The sequence below is a fragment of the Periplaneta americana genome, chromosome 9 (genome assembly GCF_040183065.1).
Source record: "Periplaneta americana isolate PAMFEO1 chromosome 9, P.americana_PAMFEO1_priV1, whole genome shotgun sequence".
In the NCBI taxonomy this organism is placed as follows: Eukaryota; Metazoa; Arthropoda; class Insecta; order Blattodea; family Blattidae; genus Periplaneta; species Periplaneta americana.
Genome location: NC_091125.1, coordinates 152,878,082 through 152,899,120, shown reverse-complemented (window position 1 = coordinate 152,899,120; position 21,039 = coordinate 152,878,082). Strand labels below are relative to the sequence as shown.

At 32.6% G+C, this 21,039-nt stretch overlaps 1 protein-coding gene and 1 long non-coding RNA gene across 3 annotated transcripts in view; one reads left to right on the top strand and one right to left on the bottom strand.

The window, feature by feature from the left end:
- The window catches only part of Lrch (Leucine-rich-repeats and calponin homology domain protein), a 328,792-nt gene that overhangs the window by 225,029 nt on the left and 82,724 nt on the right, over window positions 1-21,039 (top strand). For both annotated transcript variants that reach the window (XM_069836132.1, XM_069836131.1), the window contains exons 8-9: window positions 10,629-10,772; window positions 18,409-18,586. In XM_069836132.1, the coding sequence (XP_069692233.1) occupies window positions 10,629-10,772; window positions 18,409-18,586 (322 nt within the window). The remainder of the gene's footprint in view (window positions 1-10,628; window positions 10,773-18,408; window positions 18,587-21,039) is intronic.
- LOC138706617 (uncharacterized) lies at window positions 10,511-18,529 on the bottom strand. The gene is made up of 2 exons (XR_011334034.1): window positions 18,403-18,529; window positions 10,511-10,749 (listed from the first exon to the last, which is right to left on the bottom strand). It is a non-coding gene; the product is annotated as an uncharacterized lncRNA (long non-coding RNA).

The window sequence follows — 21,039 nt, the reverse complement described above, 5'->3', positions numbered from 1 at the left end:
GGACAGAGTTAATGAATACCTGTACAGGAATCATAAACATTTTTTGTCGTATAGTGAACCATTTCAATTATACGATCGTTGCAAGAGAGATAACCTAGATATATGGTGAAGGATGGTTGGAACGGAGAAAAATTCTCTCCGGCAAACTCGGGTTTTCAGCTGTACATGCTGACTCTCTATCCACTAAGCCACACCGGATTCCAATTCTGATGCCGGATTGAATCCTCTCAGTTTATGTTCCACCTCTCCCAACCCTCATGCACTGTGTCACAGATGTGTGAAAGTGGCACAATGTCCAACATACTAATGTGCAGAGGTGCACTCATTACTAGTGACTAAGTGGCCAGGATCCGACGGAATGAGCGCCGTCTTAAATCACTAAGTGATTATTCAATCAATCTTCTTAATGTATCCAGCTGTTTGCTGACAACATAAAGTACACTATAGTCCACTGTAGTCTATTCAGTTATTGTTTTTCACGAGAAATGAGGAGTATTTTGATCGGTGTTCATTATAGATGCCCGTTGCTAGTAGCCAGAGTTGGGGTGTAGTCAATATATACTGCAAGGCTGTGTCTTCTGCAACTGGTACTGGTGATTTTAATTTACTTCTTTTGTGGTTTATGGATGGACAGTATAGAAGAATGTGTTCCAGATCTTCTTCATGATTATTACACCACAGACAAGTAGGATTATCAGAAATGTGAAATCGGTGTAGGTACAATTGAGTGACAATGTGACCTGTTCTGGCTCTTGTTAAAAATGTTTGAACTTGTCTGATTTCCAGGTCATTTGGTTTCTTTTGTACAGACTGTAAAATTTTTTCTTTGTCAGAAGAAAGCAATTGTTGATCCATAGGTTTGTAAAATGAGACTTTACTGAAGCCAAAAGCATTGGATAGAGATATCACTTGAAGAGGTCTTGGTTGCAAATATGTTGCTTGTTTTGCAATATTATCGACTTTCTCGTTTCCAGGTATACCACAATGACTAGGTATCCATTGAAATGTTATTTCCTTTTGGAGTGATTATTTAAGTGGAACTTAAACTGAGAGGAATTGGAATCCGGTGTGGCTTAGTGGATAGAGTGTCAGCATGTAGAGCTGAAAACCCTGGTTCGAATCCCGGTGCCAGAGAGAATTTTTCTCCTTTCCACCCATCCTTCATCGTATGGTAATGAAGAATTCCTGTACGGAAATATCATATGTACTTCAGTACATCGCAATAATGCTAGATATATGAGGAAACGTGAGCTGTCAAGGCCACAAGTTTTAAATAAACTGTAGGCCTACTAATATAATAAAGTCTAGAAGAACATTATCAGCTGTGACAGAAATAATGAAATATTTTCTATCACTACTGGAATTATTTTTTTAATTCAAATTACAACAGGTGGTAATGTGTATTACAAGGAAATATGGACTCTGAGATATTTTCGACTAGTGATTGAAAAGTAAATCTCTTCAATTCTGCCCTTTCTCGTGTACCGTTCCATTTTGCTTAATAATTTATTTCTTCTTGTGTGGCAACTGTCAGAGCTTTGCGGTTGTGACGAAATAGGAAAGTTGTCAGGATGTGGAGTGAGGGAGAGATTAGTTGCTGACTCATAGCTGGGGAGGGATTCATTGAAATAGCTACTGTTGTTCCACTGCAGCACAATATGTGTTGCATGTTCCCTGTGTCCCACCCTCTGTCTAGATGATGTGTGTTCCCCAGGTGCTTGTATGTTAGCATGAAATGTATGCCAACTGTATATTTGGGCATGTTAAGTTAAGTCATTCCAAGAAGAATATTGTTCAATTTCGTTTCATGAAAAGGAATTCTGCTACTAGAGAAAGTCTTTCTCTCTTTGATATTATAGTCTTAACAGGAAGAAGGAAGATGAGTTGTCATAATCGCTTCCTTTCCCATTTATCAATCTTGTGGTTGCATTTATCGTTTTATATTATCATACTGGATACAAATAGCCTAAATTACTTAAGGGGACACTATACTGAAATTTCCAAGTTCCATATTTTTAAGGGTTCACAATAGTGAAATCAATAACTACCATACTTATGAAGCTAGATTCACAAAATTTTGATCACTGTTATATCTGGTTAATAATGACAAATGTACAAAATTTTATCTGCCTATGAGAAGTAGTTTGCATTTTATTAAAACATTGAAGTGCTTTATGTAAAAAGTCCCTTGCGCCACATTTTACATTATTCTTAACTGATATTCACTTACATGGATCCTTATATATGTATAATCAGAAGTTACTATAGGATTTTGCTGTAAAATTAATCAGTAAATTACTAGAATTTTTTATTGTAAAAGAATAAAAAATAAAAACATTAATGATAAAAAGTTTCTAGTAATTTGCCAATTCACTGTACGGAAAAACCCAATAGTAATGTTTGTTCCAATGTATATAAAGAATTATATAAATTAATAATAATAATAATCCATGGCGCTACAGCCCGTGAAGGGCCTAAGCCGACCAGGCGGCTGCTGGCTTCATGTCCACATGCCGAAGCAGAGGTGGACGATCATCTAACCAGAATGGAGGTATCGTGTGGTTAGCACGATGATCCCTCAGCCGTTATAGCTGGTATTCGCAACCGGATTTCGCTACCTATTGTAGCTCCCCAAGTGCATCACGATGCTGGGTGGGCACCGGTCCCATACACTGGCCGAAATTTCATGAGGATATTTCTTGCCCCATGAGGACTCGAACCAGCGCACATTCCATAACACGAGTCCTAGGCGGGATGCCTTAGACCGCGATGCCGTGGCGCGGACATATAAATTAATATCAGTTAAAAATAATATAAATTGTGGTGCAAGGGAATTTTTATATAAAGCAATATAATATTTTATTAATAAAATGTAAACTACTTATCATGGAGGGATGAAATTTTGTATATGTGTTATTATTAACCAGATACACCAGTGATAAAAGCTTTGTGAATTTAGTTCTACAAACATGGAAGTTAGTAATTTCAGTATAGTGTCCCCTTAAGAATGGCACAACTGTCAAATATTTCGTATCAAAGTTATTTTTTAAATGATTTATCAATTGAAGTTCAACTCTTGGCATTGGTAAAAATTGCATATGAAATAGATTTATTCCGAAATAATTTAGTATTTACAGATGTAGAGTTTCAACGATTATATACCACAGTTAAATCATGCTCAAATGTTTGTTAAATAAAATATTTTGCCAGATTCTGTCATTTGCAAAAAATTACAACTGAAAGATGGAGTCGGATATAAATTTTATTTTGTCTTCTTTATTATTTTGACGGATTTTAAGGACTGTGGAGTGGCCAGGTAGCTCAGTTGGTAGAGTAACTGGCTACAGATTAGAAGGTCCTGGGTTCAGTCTCAGATGGTAGTGGGAATTTCTTTGTTGCCAAAACTTTCAGGACTTTGAGATCCATTCATCCTGCTGACATATCAAGTATCAGATTTTTCTTTCTCGGAGGTAGAAATCTGGTTAGAGCGTTATGTTGGCCACACTAGCTCATTCTAGTGTCGAGGTGGACTCTGGGACAGATGTTTGTTTTTGAAGACATAGTATTTTATGACAGATTTTATGACAGGAAGGAAGGAACATCTTCATTATGATTAATTACTTGTTTTCTTTGCAATTATTATCTTTCATTTGTTCCAAAGTCTGTCGAAATAAATTACACTGTTACTACTTCTATTCTTTTGTTACATTTTTTTTGTCTCAGTGGTGCTGGAACAGTTCACATTTCCTTACAGCCGTTGTGTATTACTATCAGTTTTGCTTTGCATTCAGAAGATTGGTTTCTATTCTTCAATTTATGCAAGGAACAAAAATATTATCTGGATGCATGTCGTAAATACAAGCTTGAAATTCGCTGTTCGTGTTTATTCTGTTCTTTCGGATCAGTATTTGTTTTTTGTTACAGTTGGCATAACATTGTAAAGTAACCAGTCTGCAGTATAACTCTTACAAAATTTATGTAATATACAGAGTGAACGTAAGTAATGTAGTTAATTTCAGGGGGTTATTCTTTGAGATGTTTCAAACAAAAAAGTTTAATACAGTTTTGCTCGTTTTTGCTTCCTTTTCGAGATAAAAATTGTTATATGTGAAATATTTAATAGCGTGTTTTGGGAAAGCCATTGCTTTAATTCCCAATATGCTCAGTCAATTTAAGAAAGCAGTGTATTATGCTAATAAATAAATTATTAAAAAAATTTCAGTTTTGTCCTTTAAATGTCCAGAAATTTGATCCGAACAAATGTAGAGTAGACGCAAGAAGAGCTTGCCACGGAAAGCTGCGCGAACTTTCGGAAACGTTCAGATGCACTCAACCTCGCTTCGATTCGATTCGATTGGCAAACTGTCGACAGTTCTCATTCGTCTGCTGGCTTGATGTTTCAAATGAGATTTATCACAGCGCATGTAACGTAACCTAAACCTAGTTGCAGAGTACATAACATTGTTGAAAATGCAGAAGCACGAATTTTTTTACATATAAAATCACTGAATGAGATGACAAAGATGTTATAAGAAATATGTAATTGTTGAAAATACAGAAGCACGAATTTTTTTACATATAAAATCACTGAATGAAAAGACATAGATGTTATAAGAAATATGTAATTGTTGAAAATACAAAAGCACGAATTTTTTTACATACAAAATCACTGAATGAAATGACAAAGATGTTATAAGAAATATGTAATTGTTGAAAATACAGAAGCACGAATTTTTTTTACATATAAAATCACTGAATGAAATGATAAAGATGTTATAAGAAATATGTAATTGTTGAAAATACAGAAGCACGAATTTTTTTACATATAAAATCACTGAATGATGACAAAGATGTTATAAGAAATATGTAATCGTGTAATAATTGATATTTGACGGTGTAATGAAACACTAATACTATGTGATTTTATTAAAATATTCCGATAACTAGGGTGCTATGGTCGGTTTATTTTAATCTGTATATACTCCTTATGTTATGAGCGGAACCTGTTTCGTTTTTCATAAATTTATAAACGTTATAAATAATTCCCTAGTTTGACTGTGTAACGTTTTATTAGCACTTCCTAATTTAGAGCCAACGGGGGGGGCATTGTTAAGTACATAGAATGTTATACAGAACTCTGTTATTTAACAAACACACTTTGAACTATATAACACTCCTGATATCAGGGATAAAACGCAGAAAATGTAACGCACACGCTGGCTACCTGCACAATACACTCCACGATACGAACAGCTCAAGACCGCGCTTTCGAATGCGCCCTGTAATCAGCATTAGGTGATTCATAGCAGCTCTGTAACGAGCATGGCGGCACGAGGACCGAATATCGGTCTCTGCGCATTAGTCAAATGGGCAAGCTTTCGTTGCGCTTCCTCTAACATTGTAAAATTCCGTTTCAGAATGAAAAGTTACATTTGTTCGAATCAAATTTCTGGACATTTAAAGGACAAAACTAAAATTATTTCAATAATTTATTATCATAATACACTGCTCTCTTAAATTGACTGAGCATATTGAGAATTAAATGAATGACTTTCCCAAAACACGCTATGAACTGTTTCATATAAAACAATATTTGTATCTCGAAAAGGAAGCAAATACGAGCAAAATTGTATTAAACTTTTTTGTTTGAAATATCTCAAAGAATAACCCTCTGAAATTAATGACATTACTGACGGTCCATCCTGTATATGAAAACAAATATACGAAAAGAATAATTGCAACATGCAGTTAGTAAATAATCATGCGTTTTTTTTAAACAATCTCGTTAATTCCTTGATATCTTCGTATCATAACTGAAATTTGTCTGACCTCTGAAGTGATAGTTTCAAGTTTTTGCACCATGTCTTTTTAGAAAGATAAAACAGCTCTATCTATGCAACTTAATGCCACGATATTAGATAGTGCCAATTTTCCTTAGATACTTCTCTACAGTAATATATAGTTTGGATTGTGACGAATTTTTAGGGGAAAGATGCAGCTTTAAGTACTGAAAAATTAGTGAAATTCAATTTTTTTTTCCTCGGCGATGAATAATCCTGTAACCTTGAAATCTCATATGCTCACCATACACTATCTTTGCAGATGTATACTATTTTCAGATTCAGTGAAACTGTTGCATTTATGGATAATTATCAATACAAAATTATACTCATAACTTGTGCTTATTAAAACTGTTTCTCTGATAACTCAAACAGTTTTTAAGGTATTTCAGTGAAATTTGGCGTGCAACTGATTTCATTCTACTGAACAAACCTATCTAGAACTATTAGTTAACACTTACAGTTTGTTATTTTTTTATTTTTTTACTTACTTACTTACTTACTTACTGTCTTTTAAGGAACCCGGAGGTTCATTGCCGCCCTCACATAAGCCCACCATTGGTCCCTATCCTGAGTAAGATTAAGCCAGTCTCTACCATCATATCCCACCTCCCTCAAATTCATTTTAATATTATCCTCCCATCTACGTCTCGGCCTTCCCAAAGGTCTTTTCCCCTCTGGCCTCCCAACTAACACTCTCTATGCATTTCTGGATTCGCCCATATGTGCTACATGGGCAATTATCAATACAAAATTACACTTGTAGTTTGTGCTTACTAAAACTGTTTCTCTGATAATGTAAACAGTTTTAAGGTATTTCAGTGAAATTCTGCGTGCAACTGATTTCATTCCTCTGAACAAACCTATCTAGAACCATTAGTTAACACTTACTGTTTGTTATTTCTTTTTTATTTTTTTACCTAATAAAATTAAAAAAATTGGACTTCAAAATGCAAATTAAAATAAAAAATATTTATATTGAAGATCCTTTAAAGACTGTATGTCATGTTATTCACGTGACATTAAGAATTAATAGAAAAATGAATCACTCAGAAATGTTGATATTTGCAGAAATTATTATTTCAATGCACAAAATTCAGCTGCCATTTTGAATTGCTGATTAATACCTGAAATAATTATACTAAATCTGAAAATAATTTACAATTGCAGAAATAAGCGTACATTGAAAACTTCAAGGTTATGGAGTTACTCATTTGCTGGGAAAAAAAAGATTGAATTTCACCAATTTTTTAGTAGTTACTTAAAACTCGTGTCTCCCCCTCAAATTTTCTTTCCATATTCACTAGAGCCAGGCTAGTTGTGCTTAAAGAATGTCATATATATTTGTCCTGAGCATTTACATATGTTTTCAGCCCTGCTTTTAGTTTCTCTTCCACGCATCAACAATATTGATATTTAATTAAAATTAGTTATTTTATTCACGTTATGTGATGTTTTGCATAAAAACTGTATTAATCTATTACTGAACGCTTACTTATAATTTAAACATTTTAGATTTTATAATTTGTGATCTTGATATGATTTGATGAAAATAGTCAAGATATTGTAGAAATACATAGAACTTTAAATAATAATAAATAAAGTTGATAAATAGCGAATTTGCAGTCTTATTTAAGTTTTTTCACCATTTCTGTGCTCTGTTGTAACATTCATCTTTTTAAAAGTTTTTCAGAAACTTCAATTTCAATTTTTACAATACTGTTTTCGAAGGTTTCAAATTCTGGCCACAGTTTCTTGTGTCTGAAATTATTCATTCTAAAATATATATTCTATTAATTTCATTTTGTATGTGAACAGTAAATGTTTTATTTGAGTTGTTTCCCTTTATTTTAACATATTGTTATAGATTTCAAGACACATACGATATCGAGTTATTTGCCAGTCATTCCTACTCTAAATACCAGAGAAAATCATCAAATGTTTCCTTTAATTAATTAATTATTGTCGTTATTGTTATAATATTTTTAAAATTATGTAAGACGGACATTAATGCACTCTATGTGTTTGGCTCATGCATTTCTGCTAAATAAACGTTTTACGTCTGTAAGTGTTTTGTTATTAAGAAGTTTGATTGTGTGTTACACTGAAATGGTGTAGAGTTATTCGTAATTATAATAAATGGTGTAGTAGGATTTGTTCGTAATTATGCAGAGTGAATCAAAAGTCTGGAACCAGCTTTTTATATGTTTAATACTGTATGGTACGTGAATATAGATGTTCCTCTTTATTATAACGCTAATAAATCAATCAGTTGTACACATAATTCTAACACTCCGCCATCTTGAAAGTCGCCATATTGGATACAACTTTGAAATTTCAAATGGCAAAGGGATCATGTGAACACTCTAAATTGTGTAAAATTTTGTGACAAAGCCAATGGCAAAATCAGTTTTAGATATCTCATTTCCTATAGAAAATATCACATATTAAAATTTCCATAAGATCGGATACAACTTTGAAATGTCAAATGGAAAAGAAATGATATGAAATGTTAGTAACATGAAACAAACATATTTTTACAAAAGCGATCAACATGCTGTCCATTTTTGGCATTGCGCAGTTGTAGATTTTTTCCCCTTTCAGAACACTCTGAAGAATTTCAGGAGTGAAACTTGCACAAGCTGCAATGATGCGCCAACGATATTACAGAATTTTAATGTGCGATGTTTTCTATAGGAATTGAGATATCTTAACCCATTTTTCCATTGGTTTTGTCACAAAATTTTACACAATTTAGAGTGGTGATACCCTTTTTCCAGTTGAAATTTCAATGTTCATTGTATCCAGTATGGTGCCTTCAAAATGGCGGATTGTTACAATTACAGTAAGTGTGTAATTGGTTGATTTATTGATATTATAATAAATGAGAACATCTGCAGGTTTTTTTTTTTTTTTAAGCATTCAATATTTTGAGAGGTGGTAGTAGTCATCAAAACAATAAATAGAAAGTCTAATAATAAACAAGTGTTTTAAAATTTATGTCTTCCGAGATACAAGTACTTGTTCATCATCATCAAAGGAGGTGGTCATTGTAATTTCCATTTTAAAAAAGTGCATTCGATAATCTGAGAGTTGGTAGTAGTCATAGAAACAAGAAAAATTCTGAAATAAACACGAGTTCTAAAATTAATACTTGTTCTTCATCAACATCATAGGAGGTGCTCAATGTGATTTCTATATATAAAAAAAAAAAAAAAAAAAAAAAAAAAAAAAAAAAAAAAAAAATTCAGTATTCTGAAAGGTGTAGTAGTCATCAAAACAAGAAAAAAGATGGTTATTATTAGGGAAAAAGAATTCGCTTCGGCGCTGGGGATCGAACTTAGGTCCTTGGTTCTATGTACCAAGTGCTCTAACCACTGAGCTACACTGAAGTTCAATCCACAGCACCGGATCGAATCTCTTCCTCTAGTATTTTTCCCTTTGTGGCCTGACTCCAAGTTCGACATATATGTTGACATATATTAAGTCAACTGCACTCAATTAAGTGATTTGGTGGCCGGGATTCCACAGTATTATACACTGTTGGGCGAAGAATCTACGTAAAGTTTAATTTTTGGTCCTACAGAATATATCTGGTATGATAACAATGGTTATTAGAGAAGAAAAATTTGGTCTGGCGCTGGGGATCGAACCCGGATCCTTGGTTCTACGTACCAAGTGTTCTAACCACTGAGCTACGTCGAAGTTCAATCCACAGCACTGGATCGAATCATTGTTGCTGTAACAGATATATTCTGTAGGACCAAAACTTAATCTTTACGTAGATTCTTCACACAGCAGTGCATATTACTGTAGAATCCCGACCACCAAGTCACTCAATTGAGTGCACTCCTTGTATAATGTCAGTTGACTTAATATATGTCAGCATATATATCGAACTTGGAGTCAGGCCACAAAGGGAAAAATACTAGAGGAGAGGGATTTGATCTGGTGCTGTGGATTGAACTTCGGCGTAGCTCAGTGGTTAGGCACTTGGTACGTAGAACCAAGGACCCAGGTTCGATCCCCATTTTTCTCCTCTAATAACTATTGTTACCGTAAGAGCTATATTCTGTAGGACCAAAAATTAATCTTTACGAAGAAAAAAAAAATACAGTATCATATCGGAAATGCATACAGCTAAACAAAAGATAACAAGGTGCAAGTCCCTAACACATATGGCAGAAAGATGTGTTACAAATTGCAATGAATAGAAATCACATTGAGCATCTCCTATGATATTTATGAACAAATACTCGTATCTCGGAAGATATTAATTCTAGCATTCAAGTTTATTATAAATTTTTTCCTTGTCTTTGACTACCACCTCTCAGAATATTGAATGTGTTTCTTTGTAATGGAAATCATATTGAGCATCCCCGATGATGTTGATGAACAAGTACTTATATCTTGGAAGATATTAATTTTAAGACCCATGTTTATAAGGCATTTTTTCATGTTTCGTTTAATACTGCCACCTCTCAAAATATTGAAAGTTTTATTACTATTTTATTTTTATTTTAAATACTGTATATTCATCTAACACAATACATATCAAACATATAATGTGGTTCTAGACTTTTGATACACCCTGTAGATTCTCATCAGTAGCAGATACAATTGTTAAGGATTTGGGAGCATGCTTGACATATTATAGTAACAGTGTGAGGTAAAAGTAGCAGTAAATTTTATTGGCAAATAGTACATGGTGCATGCGGAGATGCATGGCCGCAGATACTCGCTGTGCTTTGTATTGGTGTGTGTCAGTACTCATGTTTCCATTTACAGCCCAAGGTTTCCTTCCAACAATGTAAACAAAGTTATCGCAAATGGACCTGGGTTGTCTCCAACAGCAGAACTAGTTGTGAATGGGAATGGTTTGGTTCCAAACCAGGAGGATAAGAGGCCTCTGGAACACATACAAACATATAGGTTCGTACATGACGTCGTCACCTTCTTTTGTAGTGTAGTAGTTACCCAACATACAGTTGAATTAAAAATGGAAAGAGATACAGAGCAAAGAAGAATGCACATCGAACTTTACTTATTGGTGTATTCGGTTTTTTTCATGAAGGAACTTATGTGCCTGCGTGTCATGGAGAAATTTAAAAATAAACATGAAGTTCAGTTACCTGGTTAATAGTAACAGAGATTTTTTTTCATTACTCCATTTCTCCAGATTGAAATCCTCAAAATGGGGCAAACCAACCGAACTGCAATGTTATCAACACGTCTCCATTAAAAGTTATATCGAATGGCCCTCTCAAACTTCTGATTTAAACCACTTCTCTAAAAAAGAAGGCAAACGTGATGGCATTTTTGTCACCTTTATTAGGAAGTACAAATCAAACAAGTTTACAAAAAATCAGCCTCCACAATAGCACAAACAATAGCCAACAATATTCAATTTGGATTCAGTTTCTTTGTAGTATATCTGGTGTGACAGTTGCTAATGCTTTCACAATGCGATCACGTAAGTTGTTGAGGACAGTCACCTTGGTGAAGTACACAATGTCCTTGACATAGCTCCAAAGCATAAATCTAATGGAATAAATTTAAAAGTCATGTTGAAGTTCAGATAAGTTGAATAATATAATTATGATAAGAAAAATTATATTACAATTTCAGTCAACAACTTGTCAGATTGGTACAAAAACAATTCTTTTTTACAAAAATCACATTATAATTATTGGTTGTATCCACTAATATTTTCGATTTTACAAGAAATCATCATCAGGTGAAAGCAACAAATTAGACAAATTGAACACAAATGAAATGTAAAATATAAAGTGCATACATAATGAATAAACAGTATGGGAACATTATCATATGTCAAAATATTAAAACAACTTATAAAATTCAATGATAACATGCATTCAGAAAGTGATGCATATATTTATATATATATTAGCTTATTAATAATTACAAGAATATAAACGTAAGATATGTGTATTTTGAAAGTTAAAATTTAGTGATGCCATATTTTGATGGTAGTTCAAAACTGAATTTCTATGGAATATTTTGTCACTTGGGTCGATGAGGCGATTAAGACATGATGTTGAAGATGGAGCGGAGTCAGATGCTAAAGTCAGCTCATCGACACGTTACACGTTACAAGGCTTGTGTTCAATTTGTCTAATTTGTTGCTTCCACCTGATGATGATTTCTTGTAAAATCGAAAATATTCGTGGATCCAACCAATAATTATAATGTGATTATTGTAAAAAAAAAACTTGTTTTTCTACTAATCTGATAAGTTGTTGACTGAAATTGTAATATAATTTTTCTTTATTATAATGGAATAAAGTCTGGAGAACGATGAGACCATGCTATTGTACCACCATGTCCTATCCATTGGGAAAGTGTTGTCCAGTATTGTATGCACGATGATGCTCCAGTGAGGTGGTACTCCATTTTGTTGGGAGATTATACTGGGCTGTTTGTGTGCAATCTGTGGAAATACGCATTTTTCCAGCATGTCTAAGTACAGAGGTGCTGTGACAATAGACTCAATGATAAAGCAAGTTCCATAAGATCATACCATACATTTAGTTTAGTAGAGCTGTCTCGAATATGCTGCATGACTTTATGCGGGTTTTGAGAGTCCCATATTTGAACATTGTGCCAGTTAACTTTCCCAGACAAATGAAAAGTTGCCTCATCAGAAAACATAACTAACATGACTAAAAAAATCTTGGTTTTCATTAATGTGCTCTAGGATCTCAATTGAAAATTCTTGTCACTAGAATTTGTCAGTGGACTTGATTTTTTAACAATTCATACATTAAAGGGTAATTCTTGTTGCGTAATTTCTGCACCAACAGGCAACAGTGACCAATACCATCCACATCAGTGGTATATATGAGGAGCATCATTTAAAAACGTATTATGTGCAACTTACCATTTTTTTACACGAACGATGAAAAACTGGATTACTCGTAAACCGGAGAAGTTTTCAAAACGCTACACAAAACCATTTTGAAGTACTGGTTTCGCAGTTTACAAATATGACGACTTGGAACCATCAGACTTCACAGCATGAAAGATAAATAAATAGAAAGTAACAAATTTAATTTCGTCCACTGGGGAATTTAATACATTTTGAAACAATGCTCCTCATATTTGAGTTGAACTTCTCAATAAAAACATAAAAAATTACCCTGCGCCTTTAGTCTTACTTTCATAGACAATCAAAATCAGGGAAGTTCGAGAGGCCCACTCTGTATTTCTTGGATACATTGCTCATACTTCTGCTTATTTCTGTTGTATCTTGCAAACATATACTAAAATCTTTCAAGTCTTGATGTAGCCCATAACAATCTCTGCTCATATTTTCTTTGCTTTTCACAGTTTAAAATTTTGATGTAATTTTATGATGAATATAGAAAATAGTCTTGAGAAAGATTTTAGACACTTTTTTTTCTTACCTTTTATAGGAGATGGAACATAGTTTTACAAGAAGATCAATTACACAAATGTTTATTTATTTATTTATTTTTTCAAGATGTTTTGTCATCTACAGAGTATATTCAGCATCAGTGAAATTACATAATTATGGTATTGATGAAGCAATGGTGTAAAGATAATGGCAGGGGAAATCAAATTGTTTGGAGAAAAACTTCCCCATAATCACTTCGTACACCACAAATCTGATACGATCTTCCACGATTGAACTCGAGTCCACATTCCGTCAGCTGAGCCCTGATTGGTTGAGAGATTACTTCATTGCGTTGAAGTAGGCTGACAGAATAGTTTTGGTTTGCATCCCGCTACTCATGATTTTGTAATTCAAATCCAATGGCTTTCATTTTTATTATTCAGCTGTAATTGTTGTGTTTCACATGTTATTGTGTAGTTAATTTGTATTTCTTGAATAACAGTAAGCAAGAAAAGTTCAATGAGAGAACACCATTGTAAGTAAAATGTTTTACATATTTAAAAATAAGTTTCAATATTTAGATGAATGTAGTTCATTTCATGTGATTAGATGTTTTGGCCAAAAACAACATGGCACTAGATGTACCTACATCACCATGATATTGGTGTGTCTAGTGTTCCTAGATGAGTAGTGGTTGTATAACCCTAGTAATATTCTGTATAAAATATATATGTGTTACATAGTATGCTAAACATTAAATTGTGTTGCTTGTTATGGATTCTTTCATGAAAATATTACAGAAAGGTATGTTATTTACGATTTATTTACTTGCATATAAGTTACTGTATCCTATTTGACATTGTAAATGAAAAATAAAACTTACTTTATAATGTTTGTAATGCAGACTGTAAATTCAAAAGTAACATTCGTACATTTGATACATATTATATTTTACGAATTAATTTTCCAGTTAGGTAAAAGTAATTTCTCTTTTGTATTTACCAATATATAATATTTTGAGATTTAAATTTCTTTACGTATAATTTCTTTTTATTAATAGTATCAACATAATAATGTAAACATAATATCTTGTTATTAATAGCACCAACCTAATAACATCAACGTAATATCTTGTTATTAATAACTAGCCGTACCCGTGCGCTCCGCTGCACCTGTTAGAAATAAATATAAACTAATTAAATAATTAAAATAGGACGTTTGATCCAGGGAACATTCGTGGTTGATAGAAGGAGAAATCGTTTAATATGTTACTTAATTTAAATTGTATTTAAATATTTAAAATGCGGTCATTTTGGTCCAGAGAGCAATCATTTGGTGCAATGACAATTCCTTTAACATGTTTCTTAATTGTTATTACATGCAACCATAGTTCAATGAAGATTGACATATCATTTAGTTTTAATGTGTATACTTTATATTACTTGCTATATGTTTCAGAAGTTACTGTAATAACATTGTAGAATTATGTCCATCTAGAGAAACTACACTTTCCAATGGTGAAATAATAATTAAACAATTAATTAGCTTCCGATATTACTTCATACAAACACAGAAACATTTTCTTAGCTTTAATAGCTTTCGATTGTTGTTGTCCAAGGCCCTTTATAGACGAAGTCATTTGTTTTTATTTCAGTACAGCGCTTTTAGATGCGTTGTTATTATAATTTTAAAACTCATTTATCTCATTAAATATCAGTCCTATCAAAATTTTGTATAGAATAAAAGTTATCGGAAATTATTTTTAAAGAAACTTTTGTTATGTAATATTTTTTTATGAAAATCAATAATAAGTGAGATATTTCGATTTATTTAATTCAGGCCCCCTTATAACGCCTCTTTTAAATAAAGTATTTTAAATGCCATATACTATAGCTTAAAATCTGAGTTACAACGAACTTAATTTATATTCCAATTTTCATATAAATCGGTTCAGCCATTATCGCGTGAAAAGGTAACAAACATCCAGAAAGACAGACAGACAGATAGACAAACATACAAACAAACAAACATTTCAAAAAAGCGATTTTCGGTTTCAGGATGGTTAATTATACATGTTAACACCAATTATTTTTGGAAAATCGAAAATTACCAGAAAAATTTTGGCTACAGATTTATTATTAGTATAGATATCAACATAATATCTTGTTATTAATAGCATCAATCTAATAATGTTATTAATCATATGAACATAATATCTTGTTATTAATAGCATCAACATAATGTCAGTGTAATATTTTGTTATTAATAATATGAACATAATATCTTGTTATTAATAGCATCAACATAATATCTTGTTATGGTATCAAGATATAAATTTAGTAAACAATAGTGTTTATTTCAGGCATTACACTTTAGTTTATGCAATTCAATTTATTTAGCATTTTATACCTTTACAATGATATTGCACACATCCATAAATAATACGGTACAAAATACAAAACAAATACAGTCAGCATATTATATAATATGAAATAACATGTTTAGTAAGTATACAATGTTTGCTATTAATGGAATAATTTATTAGTAACACACATGAGATAAAATTGAAATAAAAACAAAAATTGAGGTTGAATTCTATGGTGCGCGGTAAAGAGGGCATAAGTTATAAATTGCAAGATTTCAGTAGAGCAAGACCAAAGTCTGAAATGAGAATCAATATCATTATGATGGGCTGGAAATCTGTTGCTCTGCATCGTTATGAAAGAGGACATGTGCCCTTTGTACCATGTGAAGAAGTACATGTTTTGTAATCACATGGTGATCATAACTCATAACCGCCAATTTCTGACTTACGCCCTTTTTACCGCGCAACATAGAATAATCATTAAATACATAAATGAATGAATATCGCTTAAAAGTTGACCACATAAAGTAGAGTCTGTGTAGCCTATATTATTGGTTAAATTCACTGTGAGAGACTATTAGTTCCAGTGCTAATAGTATGAATTAATTTCTGATGGTTCTTGGTCACAATTCTTAAAACTACACATAATTCGCTAGTTGCACATCTTCCTTGTCCTGTTAAAACAATCTATAACAGAAGTTATATAGGCGAAACTCCATAGAAAATGGTTTTCATCTATTATTATTTATTAATACATGCGGCTGCAATAATAGATGACCCTACTAAGACTTACTAAAAGCTTTACCAATAAACAAAAATGTATTAAAAATAGGCCTAAGGAGTTTACTAATAGACGTTAGTATATTATGCACACTATTTAAAGGGTGTAATTGATGTTTTATTATTTGAAGTGTTGTATCAGTGAAGAAGTGTGTTGTGTCAGTGAAGTGTGTTTGTGTCAGTGAAGTTTTATAGTTTATAGTGGTAGTGCAATGTATTTGAACAGTGAAATGTTTTTGAAGTGTTAGTGAATACAGGATAGTGTCAGTGAAATGTGTCGTAGTTCCAGTGCAGTGAGTGAGTTGACAGCGAAATGAGTGTAATGCTGAAGATACTTTGGCATGTATGAATATATAATACTCGTGGGTTTAAGTTCGAACTTAGGGTTAAGAAACAAATTAGATTTACTTTAAATGTTATTTTAAGTGATCGTGCTTCATTTAATTTAGGATGCTCCTTGTTAATATTATCATACTATTGTTTCAGTGAAGAAGTGTGTTGTGTCAGTGAAGTGTGTTTGTGTCAGTGAAGTTTTATAGTTTATAGTGGTAGTGCAATGTATTTGAACAGTGAAATGTTTTTGAAGTGTTAGTGAATACAGGATAGTGTCAGTGAAATGTGTCGTAGTTCCAGTGCAGTGAGTGAGTTGACAGCGAAATGAGTGTAATGCTGAAGATACTTTGGCATGTATGAATATATAATACTCGTGGGTTTAAGTTCGAACTTAGGGTTAAGAAACAAATTAGATTTACTTTAAATGTTATCTTAAGTGATCATGCTTCATTTAATTTAGGATGCTCCTTGTTAATATTATCATACTATTGTTGTTATTATTATTATTATTATTATTATTATTATTATTTATTAGTATTAATTATTATTAGTAGTATTATTAATTTATTATCAACTGTATTTATTATTAATTGTGTTTATTATTAATTGTCATTATTGTATGCAATTAGTTTCCACTGCCACCGGGTATTTACCCATTTGCAGTGTGAATACATACATACATACATACATACAGTACATACATACATACATACATTACATTACATTACATTACAAATACAATACAATACATTACATTACATATAGGTCCAGAAAACAATTTCAGAAAAATACATAGCCGGTAGCTATATGAAATAAGAAATATATCAATACAGTAGGTAGTAATCATAGTACAATATGCAATTTAGAAAGTTTAGAAATTTAAACATTATATAAATTATTATGTAAAATGCCTAGGGATTTCTTTAAGATATTTAAACAAATATTTTTAATATCTCGGGATGTCATATCATATTGTTTCAAAATGTCAGTAGTATATTATATTTATGGACTGTTAAATATTTTTCTTCTAGAATTACTGAAACTCAATCTAATGAATAACTTTGAATGAGTGAAAATTAACCTCAATTTGTGATATATTATTGAAATGTATCGGAACATCAGTTCAGTAATTTGTAGCCTCTGTAGCAAAAATGTATTGTAAATTTAACATTACAGTTGCTGAGCAAACAATGTATTTATTTACAGACAGTAAATTTACTTTCAAATTAAATTTTGAATTAATCATTTTCTTCTTTAAAAGTTTAAGGAAGGTTTAAAAGTATTTTGTGAACTATAATTTTCTTGCACATATATGGGTGTTTAATGGTCATTGTTGCGTTATTTCACTGGACGCAGTGGAGTTAATTTTTCTACTTTATCAATATTGAAGGGAAGTTTGAAAATTAAAAATTAACAAATAAGCTTTTCAGTCAGTTACGTAATTTTATGTACAGTAACTTATGTCTTACAACACTTTAACATCTAAATTATGTACTAGGCCTAATATCTTAATAGTTATATCAACAAATATGAAGTTTAGTAAATAGATGTTTAATTACTTACATTGCTAAGTCTTCTGTTTCAAAGCATTAAGAAAGAAATGTAATTTATATGCAAGTAAATGTAATAATAAACTTAACTTCTTCCTGTGTGTGAAAAAAATGTAGACTTTATTTGCTCTGTGTAACGAATGCTTATGTACTGACCTGCAGAGAATATAAGGAGGCTCTAAGGCAACAGAGAGCTCTTGATGGCGTGTACAGGCCCAGACTGTCTGCTGATGGCTCGCAGCAAACCACGCCAGTTGGCACAGAGCCTCAGAAACTGGATGTGAGTCCAGGAAGTCCCTACCCACACCAGCCACAAGCTTTAACAAACCACACAAACCACGTGAGTACTTCCATCGAACTTGCATGTCGTAGAATCCTCAGGAAATGACACTGTTTGCCATTGAAGTATTTTAACGAGAAATTGAGAGCTTCAGTGAAAGAATGAACTAAATCACATATGCCACGTTTATAATTTTTACATTGTCAATGTACAGAGTATAAAGAGAAACTATTGTGATGCAACAGACAAATCTGTGGCAGGATTTTTTTACAGAAATATACGTTTTCAGCATGCTATCTCAAAAGTGGTTTTCAGCGTATTATCTGTTTCTTTGTACAGGGCATATCAAAAGTCTGGTAACACTTTCAGTATTTTATTACACAAAAACTACTAATGATAGCACTTTCAAACACACGTCAGTTTAAAGTCAAACTCTCAAAGTTCGTTTTACACCTTACAGAGATTCAATGTGTGAACCACAAGTGACTTGGCAGATGTCCAAACGATAATCAAGCAGGCAGCAGACGACGATGACTTATTCAGCCGCTTAATTTTCAGCGAAGAAGCGACATTCCATACGAGTGGGAAAATTAACAAGCACAACTGTCGTGTTTGGGGTACACAGAAACCTCACAGAATCATTGAACATGAGCGTGATTCACTAAAGGTGAATGTTTTCTGCGCGTTGTCACAACGAAAACTGTACGGACCTTTCTTCTTCATTGAGGCTACTGTGACTGGACATTCATATCTGGACATGTTGGAGCAATGGTTGGTGTCTCAACTTAGACAAGATCTCGATGACGATTTCATCTTTCAGCAAGATGGGGCTCCGCCACATTTCCACAATGCAGTTTGTGCTTATCTGAATACGGAGATGTCTGATCGTTGGATAGGACGTGCTGGAGTAAGGGACAGATGTTTCATGACATGGACACCAAGGTCACCCGATATGACTACATGTGACTTTTTTTCTATGGGGGTAACTAAAGGACCGTGTGTTTGTACCGCCTTTGCCACGTGATTTAGAGGAACTAAAACCAGAATTCGAGAAGCTGCCGCCATGGTCACAGAGGATATGTTGAAAAGGGTATGGGAAGAGTTTGATTATTGTTTGGACATCTGCCGAGTCATTCGTGGTTCACACATTGAATCTCTGTAAGGTGTAAAACGAACTTTGAGAGTTTGACTTTAAACTGACGTGTGTTTGAAAGTGCTATCATTAGTAGTTTTTGTGTAATAAAATATTGAAAGTGTTACCGGATTTTTGATATGCCCTATACAAGAATTTCCCTAAACTTTTGTCAAATTTTGTCCACATTCAGCATCTGAGAATAAATTTACCTGAAAGTAATTCACTTAAAATGTAATCATTTTCAGTAAATAATAATGGGTGTTTATTTTAAATTAAAAACACAATGGGAATTTAGTCCAAATCAATTCTGAAAGCTGTCTTTGTGATTTTTTCTGTTATGTAGAACAAATTGACAAATTAAACAGTACAATTCATAATGAACAAAAAATTATTTCCTAAAAGGAAAAGTTAAGCTTATATACAGAATTGAGGAATACATGATTCATATATCTTAATGTCGTCTATGATCTGATATTTTCTTCTGCCCCGAACTCTTCTCCCGTTCACCATTCCTTCCAGTGCATCCTTCAGTATGCAGTTTCTTCTCAGCCAGTGAACCAACCAATTCCTTTTCCTCTTTCTGATCAGTTTCAGCATCATTCTTTCTTCACCCACTCTTTCCAACACAGCTTCATTTCTTATTCTGTCTGGCCACTTGACACTTTCCTCCATTCATTTCCAAATCCACATTTCAAATGCTTCTCTTCACTTCGTCGTAATGTCCACGTTTCTGACCCATACAATACCACACTCCATACAAAGCACTTCAATAATTTCTTCCTTAGTTCTTTTTCCAGAGATCCGCAGAAGATGCTCTTTTTTCTGTTAAGGGGTTAGGTACAGCGTAACGGAGTAAAATTTTGGAAATATTCAACATTTTTTTTCCTCCATTACTCTATCTTGTACAATAATGAAAATTAGTATGTGTAAAACATTGTCCTTCTGCTATATGATAATCATATTTTTGCGATTTATATATTTTTTTCAAAATTCAAAGTTCACTGTGCAGTGATGAAGCGTTTCCCTCATAACTCAGAAAGTATCCAACATTCTGTGATGAAATTTTTTGTGTGTATTTATGCATGTCATAACTACAATATGATGCAAAATCACTTCTCTACCTGTGATAAATTGTCTGATAAAAAATAAATTCATTTATAAAAATGGTCAAATATCTAACTCAAAATAAAAAAAAATATATTGTTTATTAAGGAATGTAGTTGAAAGAGCATGATATTGTAAACATGAGTTTCAGTAATAAAATAAATGAGAGAGAACATGAAAAAGTTAACAAGTTTATGAGTTATGAGGGAAACGCTTCATCACTGCACAGTGAACTTTGAATTTTGAAAAAAAAAAATATATAATTTTTTTTTAA